The sequence below is a fragment of the Python bivittatus genome, unplaced genomic scaffold (assembly GCF_059951505.1).
Source record: "Python bivittatus isolate LINGU-HERP-01145 unplaced genomic scaffold, Pbiv_v1 ctg000700_np1212, whole genome shotgun sequence".
Lineage (NCBI taxonomy): Eukaryota > Metazoa > Chordata > Lepidosauria > Squamata > Pythonidae > Python > Python bivittatus.
The window spans coordinates 69,052,024-69,065,410 of NW_028277098.1; the positions used below are offsets into that span (position 1 = coordinate 69,052,024).

A 13,387-nucleotide genomic window follows, 5' to 3' on the forward strand; every position below is an offset into this window, starting at 1 on the left:
CAAAAATATATTTTTTAAGTACTTAAACCCTATAGTTAAAACTTCTTTCACTAAGGATTAAAGGAAATTCACCTGGTGCTGTAAAAGTTGTCAGTTCAAAAAACAGTTAACAAGCAATTTCTGAAAGTGATTAGAAAAGGAGGTATGCAAACTTAGTGTCCTTTCAAAGGCGCCAACCATGGTTGAGCAAGACGGCTATTACCTCGCTTCCCAGAGCTCTAAACCCGCTGGAGGCCACTGCCTTGCAGTCTTCTCATGAGGAACAGCTGTCTGGAGCACTTGTGGGTGATCTCAAGTCTTCTCCTTGTCTGGAGAGGAATTATCAAAGGGCCAGTCTACTTGCCGGCTCTTCATTCCACCACGGTTGTCAGCTCCACTTTTTGTGGAGCCATCTTCAGTTTGCTATTTCTTCCCTGGAAGCCAAACAGGCTCACACAATCAGTGTGCATCCTCAGGTCAAATAAGTCGTTAGGTCAAAGGGAGCTCAGAATACCTGGAAACTTTCTAGAAATAACATACTGGAAGTACAATTGTACGCTCTTCCATTGAGAAAAAAAATAGGTTGCTGTTGAAGATATATAGGGAGTTTTTGATTAAACAAAGGGCTAAAAAGTATGTGCATAGTAAATAGAATATAAAGGTAATCACCAGCATCAAGCTGGAAGTGTATCAGTAGGTAGCTAATGTCTACAGAAAGAAAATCAGGGAGGTTGAAGCACTAAAGGATTTTACCAGAGAAGCAACAAAAATGGCCTTTTTAGTTATGTCAGTAGTAAACAGAAGAAATAGGAAGGGATGGGCCCATTGCTTGGAAAAGATGGTACAATAGTAACAAGTGATGGGGAGAGGTCACAGTCCTCCTATTTTGCTCCAGTCTTCTCCCCAGAGAAGAATTATATTTGGATTGTTCTAAGTAGAACATTCGACAGAAAGAAGAAATGATAACCCAAGTTAAATGAAGATGATATTTAGGAAGTATCTCACTACCATGAATAAGTTTAAATCTCTGGATGTCTTGGATCACCTTTCTTTAAGCTTTGAAATTGGACATATGCCAGAGGAAAAGGGCAAATGTTCTTGAAAAAATGGGGAAAAAGACAAGTTGGGTAACTGCAGACTAGTCAGTTTCTGGACTAAACTCTGGAAGAGATTATTAAGCAGTTGGTGTATGAGGATTATAAAACAATGCACTGAATGACAAGAGGCAACAAGGATTTATCAAGAATAAGTCATGTCAGACAAACCTTAACTCCTTTTTTTATAGAGTGACCAGTTTAGCTCACCACAGGAATGCGATAAAGGGTTCCTTGACTTTAGCAAAGCATTCAGTCAACTTTCCTATAAGATCCTAGTAGAGAAAATGGATTGGACTATGGATATAAAGCTGGTTGAACAGTCATACCCAGTGAGCATATGTCACTAACTTTACATTAAGGAAAAGTTGAGTGGCATTCTTTAAGGTTCTTCTCTGGCACCTCTGCTGCTTAATATATTTATATAGTACTTGGATGAAGGGTTAGAAAAATATTACTATAAAATGTGTGGAGGGCACAAAGATAAGGGGGATAGCAGATTCTTTAGGGAATAATATGAAGATTTAGGAGAATCTTGGCAAGCTGAAGTTCTGTATTTAGAGAAAGTCAAAGGAATGAATATAGGATAGTAAAGACCACATTGTGCATCAGCCTTTGTAAAAAGTTTCACAAACACTGTGATGCAGCTGCCAAAATAAAAAAAGAGCAAAAGTCTGATTTCAAAGGCTATAGAAAGGGAACCCAAAATAACATCCCAAATATCCTTCAAGACTTTATGGTGTAATTGATCTGTTTTTAGAGATTTGCAACAGAAGTCAAGTTCAAGAGATAGAATTGTTCTCTATTTTGTGTTTATCAGCTCTCACCTAGAATATTGTATTTAGTTCTGGGCACCAAATTTTGACCAACTGGAACATGTTCAAAGGAGAGCAACCAAGCTGTTAAGATGGAAGGAAAAACATATAAGGAACAGGTAGAGGCATTGGGTGTATATTGTTGGAAAAGAGAAGACTGCTAGTGGATATGATAACTGTCTTCAAATGTCTGAAGGGCTATCAGGTAGAAGATGGGGCAGAATTGTTTCAGAAGAAGAAAAATTGTTTCAGGAGAAAAAAACAATAGGTTTAAATTATGAGGAAGTATTTCAGCTGGACATCATGAAAAAAATCCTAACAATAAGATCTACTCAACAGTGGAACAAACTGGCTTAGAACATGCTGGACTATCCTTCACCTGAATTGTTTAAACAGAGGCTATGTGGCTACATCAGGGGAATGCTGTACTAGTGGATTCCTGCACTAGATAATCTTGAAGCTCTCTTCCAACCCTTACTTTATATTATTCCAAAGTAGGCTAGCAAAGAGCTTATGGACTGCAGTGTGGAAGCAATACAAGAATAAAAATAAATTTTAACTATTTAAAATTACTTGAGTTGAAAAAATGCAAATTAATTTTAAAATATATTTTAATAATAATACGTTAGAGCAATATTTCCAAACCTGGACACATTTAAGATGTGTGGACTTCAACTCCCAGAATCCACTAGCCAGCATGGGCATTGCTAAGAATTCTAGGAGCTGAAATACACACATCTCAAAGTTGTCGAGTTGGGAAACACTGTGATAGAGTAATGTGGAGAATAATACTATCAGCAGCTAAAATGCTTGACAGCTATGTTTCCTCCAATATCAGAGACAGCATTTCTCTCAGTATCAGTTGCTGTTAATATTCTTAGAATGCATAAGGAAACTGCAAGCTGGAAACCTGGTTTCCTTTACATAGTATATTGCCATAGAACAATGATACTTTTGAATGGAATTGGAGAGAAGAAACACTAATTGGTGAAAGTTATAATCTTTTATTAGGCCAAGCTACATCAAAGATTAACCTACAGGAAGAAAGATACAGGGTTTACATCTCTTTTCCATGGTCAGGAACATTGGAAACTGACAATGGAATTACCCTTCCAACAGCCAGCATGCAGCACCTTCTGCAATTCAAATCTATGTTGTGGTTAATTTTGGAGAGAGTTTCAAGGGACATATTTTTCAAGCTGCATTAGCTGTGAGGCACCCCACCTGTCACTGAGCATGTTAATACATTCTTCAAGGTTAAGGAAATAAACTTTAGTGAGTGGCAACTGCAGGTGGTCCTCAGGTTACGTCCATTTGTTCAGTGACTGTTCAAAGTTATGATGGTGCTGAACAAGGGGGTTTACGACTGGTCCTTGGAGTTCCAGTCATTGCAGTGAGCTGCAGTCACATGATCACAATTTCCGACATTACCTGCCAGCTTCCCACAAGCAAAATCAGTGGGGAAGCTGGCAGGAAATCGGAAGTTGTGGTCATGTGAGGGCCTCGCTTAACAACCCGCACAGTCCTTGCTTAACAACAGCAACTGGGACTGCCAGAACTGCTGTTGCTAACCAATGCAATCACGTGACATTGTGCTTTACAACTGCATCACTTAGTGGTAGCAGTTTTGGTCCCAATTGCCATCATAAACCAAGGACTACCTGTAAGCAATATAGATAATTATGTGATTATGTCTAAAATCCAAACCATGTAGTATTGCCTCCAGAGAAAGATAAGTGTGCTGTCTGTCTGTCTGTCTGTCTGTATTTATTTATTTATATATATATAAAAAACAAATAAATTTCAAATTTAGATACTGCCATCTCACAAAAAGTGACTCTGGGCGGTTCACAATAAAACAGCAATAAATACTAAAATACAATAAAAACAATATAAAATAGAATAAAAACCAAACACATACACAAATAATATTTTCCAAGATGGTGATGGTCAGTAAGATGTTAACATATGGGAGTATCTTCAAGGTGCTAGCCATCCCCAGGGTTGGTTGCCCTTTTTTTCTCCCCATGCCAGTTGGCAGAGCCAGGTCTTGACTGCTTTCCGGAAGGACAAGAGAGTTGGGGCCTGCCTCACCTCTGGGGGGAGAGTATTCCATAGGATGGGGGCCATGGCAGAGAAGTCGACATTCTTTTATCGATGGGATTCACAGCATATCCTCCCTGCCTGACTGAGTGGGACAGGTGGATATAATGGGGGTGAGACGGTCCCTTTGGTAACCCGGTCCCATGCCATGTAGGGCTTTAAAGGTGATAACCAATACTTTGAATTGGACCCAGAAGCAAATTGGGACCCAATGCAGCTCATGTAGCAAAGGTGTAACATGTGCCATCCTTGGGGCACCTAAAATTGCCCGCGTGGCTGCGTTTTGAACCAGCTGAAGTTTCTGGATACTTTTCAGTGGTTTAGAGATCATATAGCAGAGATAAAGCTTCAGCCAAAAATCTTCACGGTAACAAAACTAGCAGAAGATTTAGGCATGAAAGGCACAATGGTTCCATGTTGTTAACATGTCCTCAGAATACATAAACCTTCTGGCATTTCCACAAAAGTGACTAGTATTTTCTTGGTGAATCCTGCATACAAATGGTTTGTGGAATATTTTCCTTCATTTTGTTCATGTATTAGGATTTTGAAAGGCTTCAAAATACTGTATTCAATAGTATTGAAATGTTAGTATGCAAAAATTAATGATCTATAGAATGTTCTGGAGATCTTTGGAATATTGTGCTCCCCCTGTTCAGGGGCAGTTTGGTAAACTCCCTGAACTTGGAGAGGATATCTCTAGTATTGATTTACTGTGATTCAGTATTCAGATATAGTAATGCCAGAATTTTGATGTTTGACAGTCTGTTTAAGTCTATGCAAATTTCAGAATTAAGTAATTAGTGACTTTTCAGGGGAATACTGTAAAGTAATGCTTAAAGGAATGTTATATTTTTTTAAAAATATATCCATGGAAGATTGTTGTCATGTTTCCAATGTGTTTAACAAAGAACATTATTACAGATTAATACCTGTCTCGTTATTAATGTATCATAAACTATTCACTGCATGTGTGGGATTTTGTGCTTTCCCACTAAAGGGCCAGCATGATGAAATAAAATATTTGCCAAGAATGTATGAATTCTCTGCATTATATATAATGCTCTGCATTATATATAATACTCTGCATTAATTGCTGAGGAAAGAACACAATAAGTGTAAATATAATCAGGAGGAGGCACTATTTAAGAATTAATTTTGATTAAAAGTTGTCTGCCTTGCTTTCAGTGAACAGGTTTGGGCTAGTCAGACTATCAAGTTTTTCAAGTAAAAAGGCTTTTATACTCCTGGTATTTAGACATCAAATTGTTCAGCTGACTAAATAGCTATAAAGGCATGGTTACATTGCAGATATTTGCACTGCAAAAATATATTTCCTGGATAGCAAGAAACAATTTGAGAAAGTGTATACAAGAATACAATAGCACTAAAATGATATTTTATAAGTTTTCTGTTTAAAGAATACACCTTCTATAAAAGTACTTATTCAAATAATAGTGATTGTCCCAGAATTAAGCTACCGCATCTGCTCCACATCCTGCCCTTTCAGGATTTAGTTTCTAGGGTTTTTTTTTATCATTCATGACAAAACGTGAAGCCTATGTGGTATTGCATGCTAGCTTTGTGATAAAGTGCCTGCCCTCAGCTTCTTAAAATCTTTTCTGTATCGTCACCCATTTTACAGGATTCATTATATATTAACAATATTGGGGAATCACAGAAGAATGAGCTAACAATTGATCACTCTTTTACAAAGTAGAAGTAGTATTTTAGATTCTATTTTTCTGCTTTTAAAAGAAATATGTAAAATAAATAAAATGGAATAAAAATAATCCATTGGTGCTTCTACTTTCATGGGCTGGATCCAGGCCTAAGCATTCATTGAGTGGATACAGGTGAAATTTAAGAGACGAATGCAAAGCTTTTTACTTAGGAGGAGTAATTTGTGAAAAAGATCTTAGTCTTATAGTTGATCAATAATGGAATATGAGAAACAGTGTGACTTCATGGGAAGTAATAGTTCCAATCTATTTTGTATTGGCCAGACTCCATTTAGAGTACTGTATCCATTACATTTTAAAATATGTTTGGATGCTCTGGAATTCATCCACGGAAGGCCAATAAAGATGATAGGTGGCTAAAATATCTCCCTATAAAAAGAGATTGAGGGAAGCCTAGCCTCAAAAAGGGACAACTGAGGGAGAATATAATGCCACTCTTAATATACTTGAAGCATAACACACACAGAAAAGGCCAATACCTGTTCTCTTTTGTTATTTGGTACAGGACATGGAATAGTGATCTTGTTACAGGAAAGCAGATTCCGGTTCAGAAAAAGCAATTTTACATGTAAATTGTTAGCTGGAGAGTTGGTGGGCTCCCCATCTCTGAATATGTTTAAGCAGAAGTTGAAGAGTGTTCTGTTCAGAATAATTTAGTTAGAATTCCTCCCCTGTTTGGGTAAAATATCAAAACCGAACATCAACAATCTAAGAATCAATGGAAATAAAAATGGACTTGAATGGGTTACTTATATCAGAGAGGCATTTGATCTTGTACTGTGTGTAAAAAATCATAGAAGAAATGGAATAGCTATAATTATTAATACAAGGGTGGCAAAATCAGTGCTTGAATACAATCCCCAAATGATCTTGCTTTGAATCAAAAGAAAGCCAGTCAATCTATAATGATCCAAGTCTGTGCTCCAACCACAGATGTAGAGGAAGCAGAAGTAGAAAAGTTCAGTGACAACTTGCAACACCTTGTCAACCAGAAAAACAGACATGGTAATTATAGGAAACTAGAAAGCTAAAGTTGGAAGTAAAATAGCATGTGGAATAATGTGAGAATATGTATGAAATGAAGTAGGAAGCAGATTAACAGAGTTTTGCCAAGAAAATTCAGTGTTGATAGCAATATCAACAACCTAAAAATAACTCTACTCATGGCATCACCAGATGGATGACACTGAAATCAAACTGATATATATTTTGCAAGCAAAGATGGAGAAGCTCTATTCAATCAAAAACAACACATGCTGACTGTGACTCAGATAAATAATTTCTCAAAAGAAAGAAAAGAAAAGAAAACTTAAATAAAATCATCCAACCAAGTGCTACAATCTCAGCAGTTTCCATATAATTATGTGGTAAAGCTAAAGAATAGAGGGATTGGATTGGATTGGATTGGATTGGATTGGATTGGATTGGATTGGATTGGATTGAGCCCTGAACAACTCTGAACTGAAATTAGCGATATCATTAAAGATGAAGCATACAAAAATACTCTGAAAGGTAAAAGACAAAATGAGGTAAAATGGCTTCCTTTTAACACATTATAAATAGCTAAAGAGAAGTAGAAAACAAAAGGCAGAGCAAATCATGTTCAACTAAATGCTGAGTTCCAGAAATAGCAACAAGAGACATGTAGTTAAATCTGAATAAGCAAACCAACAAAACTAAAGATAATCAAATGGGAAGACAAGAGATTTATTTAAGAAAATTACAGAAATCAAGAGAACTAGGACATCTTGAAATTTAAGCATTATATACAAATTTCAGAAATTAAGGCTATTTTTTTTCAAACTGCATCTTAATTAGGATTCCTATACTTTTGTTTATGCTCCTAAGGACAGTGATGAATCTGGAGGAATCCTGAAAATGATCTTGATTCTAGTTCTAGTCAACTTCCTCTATTTTGAATACCACTAATTTGGAAGGAGGGGTTGAGATTTGATAAATCACATATTGAGTGAAAAGCATCTGTTTGATAAGCAAAATGGTGGGCTTTGATCATTTTGGAAGTGTTTTGAGCTCAAAACATGTTTTGCATTCGATATGGGGCATTTCAAATTTAAATCTATCATGCATAATTGTTTTTTAATTTTCTGGGGGAATGACGTAATGTCTTTAAATGGAAAGAATGTTGACAATGTGAACTGTAATAAAAGTCATAAATACAAGAATCATATTCATGCATTTGTGCATCTTCAAAATGAATATGTGATAAATAGATGATTACAATCTGAACATATGCAAATCTTATACAATGGTGAAAGTGTTTATGTTTTTTTAAAGGCAAAATTATTTAGGATGGATGTTACTCTAATATTTATTTCTTTATTTGTCTAATTTATATAACCACCCATCTCACAAAATGAGTGACTCTGGGCAGCATACAACAAAGCTAAAACAATAAATACCTAAAACAATTATCATTATTATGATTAAAAACTTTAAAAACTATAGAAAACAAAGCTAAGACAAGTAGTAGGTGAAGGGATAATAAATAAATTTAACCTGAGAGACTCCTATCAATCTAGAAATATATTGGAACTAGAAAAGTCATGTATTTATTTACACTTCAGTACATTAGTGCATGAGTCATACCCTAACATCCTATTTTTCACTTTTGAAACCCATAAACATTCATTCCCAAATCCAATGCAAATTAAGAGTGTTTAGATGTCAGGGCTTAACGAATACAAAATACAGATTAAGTTCAAGGCAAAATTTAGGAAAAATTGTAGAATCTCTGTTTATCATTGTTCTAAATTATTCTTAATGTTCTCCAAGTGAGGTTACTAAGATTATTTTAATTATTTTAATATATGCAAATATGTTTATTTGTGTTAATATTTTATTCATTTTTAATAGGTGATGTCATTGTAGATATAAATGGTACATGTGTCCTTGGCCACACTCATGCTGATGTTGTCCAGATGTTTCAATTAGTTCCCGTCAATCAGTATGTGAATATGACGTTGTGTCGTGGATATCCTCTGCCTGATGAAAGTGAAGATCCTGTTGTAGATATTGTCACAGCCACTCCTGTCTTAAATGGCCAGCCAGTTACAAAAGGAGATACCTGTATACTCAATCAGGATTTAATCCCAGGAACAGTGGTTTTGGATCACAATAATAAAACTGGACATATATTAGTCAATGGACGCCTGAATGGTCCTTCAGCAATAGACTTCGGTGAAGAAAGGGCTGCAGGGTCTTCTTCAGGATGTTCTCAAGCAGAAATGGTCACAATTCCTCTGATCAAGGGACCTAAAGGTTTTGGATTTGCAATAGCTGATAGCCCTGCAGGACAAAAGGTGAAGATGATTTTAGACAGCCAGTGGTGTCATGGACTTCAGAAAGGGGATGTAATTAAAGAGATTTATCATCAGAATGTACAGAATCTAACACACATCCAGGTAGTAGAAGTACTGAAGCAGTTTCCAGTTGGAGCAGAGGTGCCACTGCTTATCCTAAGAGGAGGTATGCAATGAATTTGCTATAACTTAAATTTTCTGTGTTGCTTTCAAACAGAATTTAGTACTTCTTAATGCTATCTAATGACATTGACAACAAAATGCAGTGATGCCAAAATGATGGCATGTGCACAGTGATGTAATCATGCAAATTCTGTGATTACTATTTTTGCATCAGGACATCTGATGTAACTATATATTTGTGGCATTTGGCAATTATGACATAATGCACATACTATCATACTGTGGTTGCCCATGTTGCTACCCTTATGCCTGTATTTCTATATTCATGGTGAAAGAAGTAAGGTAAAAAGTATCTCGCCATCTCCTTTCTATGAGTCTCTCAGAAAATGCAGTGAATGTTTCTATAGGTCAGGTATATCTGATTGGCAAAGACTTTCATAGGAACATAAATAAATATATAAAAGGTGAATATCTGAGTGGTGCCATGTAAAGACCTCACTTGTGATTTGTTGGCTTTCCCTTCATTTGTCTTAGTCTACTGTCTTTTTTATGTGTGTGGCTTTTTATTGTTATTTGACTTCTTAATCTCATATCAGTAAGGGTCAGTTAACCAGTGTAAAATATTGTATAAGCTTGTTTTCATTTATGGGCAGTATATTAATACAGGTAGTCCTCACCTAATGACCACAATTGGGACCAGAACTTCCATCGCTAAGTGATGCAGTCATTAGGCGAAACATCACATGACTGCTACACTTAGCGACTGCAATCCCGGCAGTCCTGGTTGTCACCATTAAGTGAATGTCCCGGTCATTAAGTGAGGCAACTTCCTGCCGGCTTCCCACAATCAAGTCAGAGGGAGCGACGGGATGCGTGGGAGGGGAGGGTCAGGTACGCAGGGGTGCGGTGCAGGTTGGGTGCACGAGGGCCTCAAAACTGCTGGGATTTTCAGCCTAAGAGTGGAGAGGCTTCTGAAGCCACTCCAATCTGTGGCTGAAAATCCTCCGTGGCTGAAAATCCTGCTTGGATTTTGGCACAGACCTTTTTCAGGCAGCCCCCAAAGCTCTGTGCACCAAACACCCTGTCCAAAATTCAAGCAAGATTTTCATCCACAGAGGATTTTCAGCCCCAGAGTGGAGAAGTTTCAGAAGCCTCTCCACTCTGAGACTGAAAATCCTGCTTGGATTTCAGCACAGAGCTTTTTCAGCCAGCTCCTGGACTAGAACAAGTCCTCTTGGCAGGTGGCAGTGGCTTGCGACCTTCGCTGCCGGCTTCCCCATTGACTTTCTGGGGAAGCTGGCAGGGAATATTGCAAATGGTGATCACATGATCCCGGGGCCCTTGGCAACTAGTTGTAAGGGCAAACCAATTGCCAAGGGCCCAGATAGCCATAACTACAGGTATGGGTTGTAAATCCCTTTGTTCAGCACCATTGTAACTTTGAATGGTCACTGAATGAATGGTTGTTGAGCGAGGACTACCTGTATAGGCTTTGCTATATAGAGTTATATACAGTTATATTTGTGATAACTGTATTTTGAAATGGCAGTTGGTACCATTAGCAAAGTTAGTTCAATACAAATTGATCCTCGCTGACATAGCTAAATTGTACAAATCTTCTACTGCCAAAACAATGCTCTGTCTATATGTTGTTGAGGTTCTCCTTAATGTGGATGTGTAATGATAGAAAGGGTTTATTTTTTATTCAATAACCCACATTCATGCATCTTTTAAAATGCAATTTGGCTACTAGTTATAAGTGAGCATTCTACTTATGCTAAACCTATGAACTTCTCTTGTAATGTAGTAGCTGTTGTAATCTCCTCTCCTCCCACTCTGTGATGACAAAAGTTTTGTCTATTGCTCTAATTAAAATATAAAAATTGAAAATATACCAAATTATTGATATTTTTATGTCTGTAACAAATGGATTCTTATTCCTGGATTGTCCCTTGATGCAGATAAATCCACCTTCAAATCTTTTAGGAAATTGGTATAATGGTAATGGACCAATACAAGATCTGTAGCCTCCCAAAATAGTGCCTGTGACACCTTAAAATTAAAAGCAATATTTCAGACATTGGAATGTTTTTGTTTTTTGTTTTTTGGCTTGGTTTGATTTGATTCAGTTTGTTTGTTTGTTTGCACTGGGATATATGTGAATGTGTATGTGTGTGTAAAAATTGCTATCTCTAACCTTAAAGTGCCATTAAGCCATGTTATCACAGATTTATGTGGAAAATCTACATTGCCAGGTGAGCCATATCTTCTTAGAATTTTGGCTTGGTACTGAGTTTGGTGGACAATTCATAAATCCTTTTAATTTTAGGCATGATGAGGGTTTTTTGTAGTAGAATGATTAGCAGAGATTTTAAAAAATCAGCCTCAGAACATATTATATGTGAATGAGTGTACAAGTGCAGATAACATGATAACCCAGAGTCACCCCACAGTGAGATGGGCGGTGACAAATTTGAAATATAAATAAATTTTTAAAAACTTATTTAATATTTATTCTGCAAAACTTCTTCAAGACACATAATCTATCATTGAAATTCCCTTTTCAGACTGTGGTGTTGAAAATAACAAGAACAGAAGTTTTCAAATACTGGCTTAACTTGGTCATTATGTTCTCTCCCATTCATTTTGTGATGCTCACAGGAATTTGGAAAAAAGGATTGTGCATTAGTAATGTTTAGTAAGAAACAGAAGTCTTTCTCACTGCTTTGGAAGGACTGTTATTGTTGCTTACTAGTTGAAAAACTTTAGCGGATCTAAGATCTGCAGTGAAGATATTTCTGGTTCTGGAGGCTCCTGTTTCCAAAAATCTCGGATTCTTGATGAACTACCAAATGAATATGTGGATATCTAGACAAGACTGTCAGATTATAAAGCTCTAACTCACTTTTTTTGAGATATAGCATAGCTCTCTGCAGTGCTGTGGATTGGAAAGAAAAAAGTCCTTCTGTGTACATATGGGTGCAGATGTAGCAACTATTGGCATGATTTTGGGGAAAAACCACTATTTTAAAGATATGTTGACAGTGTTACTGAAAGCCCACATGTGCTCCAAAAGAGCTTTAAGCATTGCGTAGCCTTAAAACAGAGAATAGGAATAGTCTGATGGATTATATTAATATTTATTTTCTGTTTTAGGACCTTCCTCACCTACAAAAACTCCCAATGTTGTCAGTATTGATAATGTGAGTATTGATAGAAGTTTATGTAACTTGTACATTCCTACCAGTGGAAAATTTGCAGAGGCTCTTGTTTGTTAGGGTTTTCTAGACATTCTTTTCTAAACATAAATTTTAATCTATCTGACAGTTAGGGAAGGATGTTAAGGAAAAACAACTCTAAACCTCCACATTTTGTGGCGAAAAGTCATTCAATAATTGCAAATTTGCTATGGGCTTTGCTTAATTTTGGATGAAGTAACATCTTCCATTTTTGAAAGAATCTCTTAGTATTTAATCTTTTTATCTGGATTACAAAAATTTGCTCTTCATTTGTTCACCTTCTGAGGTTAAGGTTATGAGCAGAAATTTTATTTATTGGCTGCACTGACAATCAACTTCTATTGATATTAAAAGATACCATATTAAAGAAAAGACTGAATGGATTAGTTGTGATGAAGTGTTTTCCTACAAACTATGTAAGAAAATAATGACTCTTTGTTCTCTTATTTAATGTTCTTTGATAAGAAACATTTTTTAAAAACCCAACACAAGAATGAACTAAACAATACATGTCAGGCAGTTTGTACCAAACAAACTATGTCATGAAGGAACAAAGCTTAAAGTAGCTGAGTTGTGGTCAAAACATTTGTTCTCAAGATTAGTTATCAGTTATGGGATTAAGGTGTGAAGGAGATAAACACAAAATACTGTTACTCCTTTTTTTTCTGAATGAAATATTAAAATATAAATCTACATCTTAAAATAACTCTATAGTGAAAAACCCAGTCTATGCACTATTTTTCCAACTTGACTTCCTTTATTTAAGTCAAATTTCTTAAACTGTTTGATGCTGTGTCCCCCTAAACTGATAAATGAATTTGTTTGAAATCACTTCCATGAATTAAACTAACAATTACAGTGGAGTTAGGTCTGGGCAAGAAATAATTATACTAATTACTTTTAATAATTAAAGTTTAATCTGTACATGAAATAAAACAAAACCTTGTAATTTCAATGAAAATATTTTTATAA

At 36.1% G+C, this 13,387-nt stretch overlaps 1 protein-coding gene across 2 annotated transcripts in view; it reads left to right on the forward strand.

The window, feature by feature from the left end:
* MAGI3 (membrane associated guanylate kinase, WW and PDZ domain containing 3) overlaps nucleotides 1–13,387 on the forward strand; it is a 140,322-nt gene that overhangs the window by 81,620 nt on the left and 45,315 nt on the right. For both annotated transcript variants that reach the window (XM_088154398.1, XM_088154399.1), the window contains exons 10-11: nucleotides 8,608–9,219; nucleotides 12,333–12,379. In XM_088154398.1, the coding sequence (XP_088010524.1) occupies nucleotides 8,608–9,219; nucleotides 12,333–12,379 (659 nt within the window). The remainder of the gene's footprint in view (nucleotides 1–8,607; nucleotides 9,220–12,332; nucleotides 12,380–13,387) is intronic.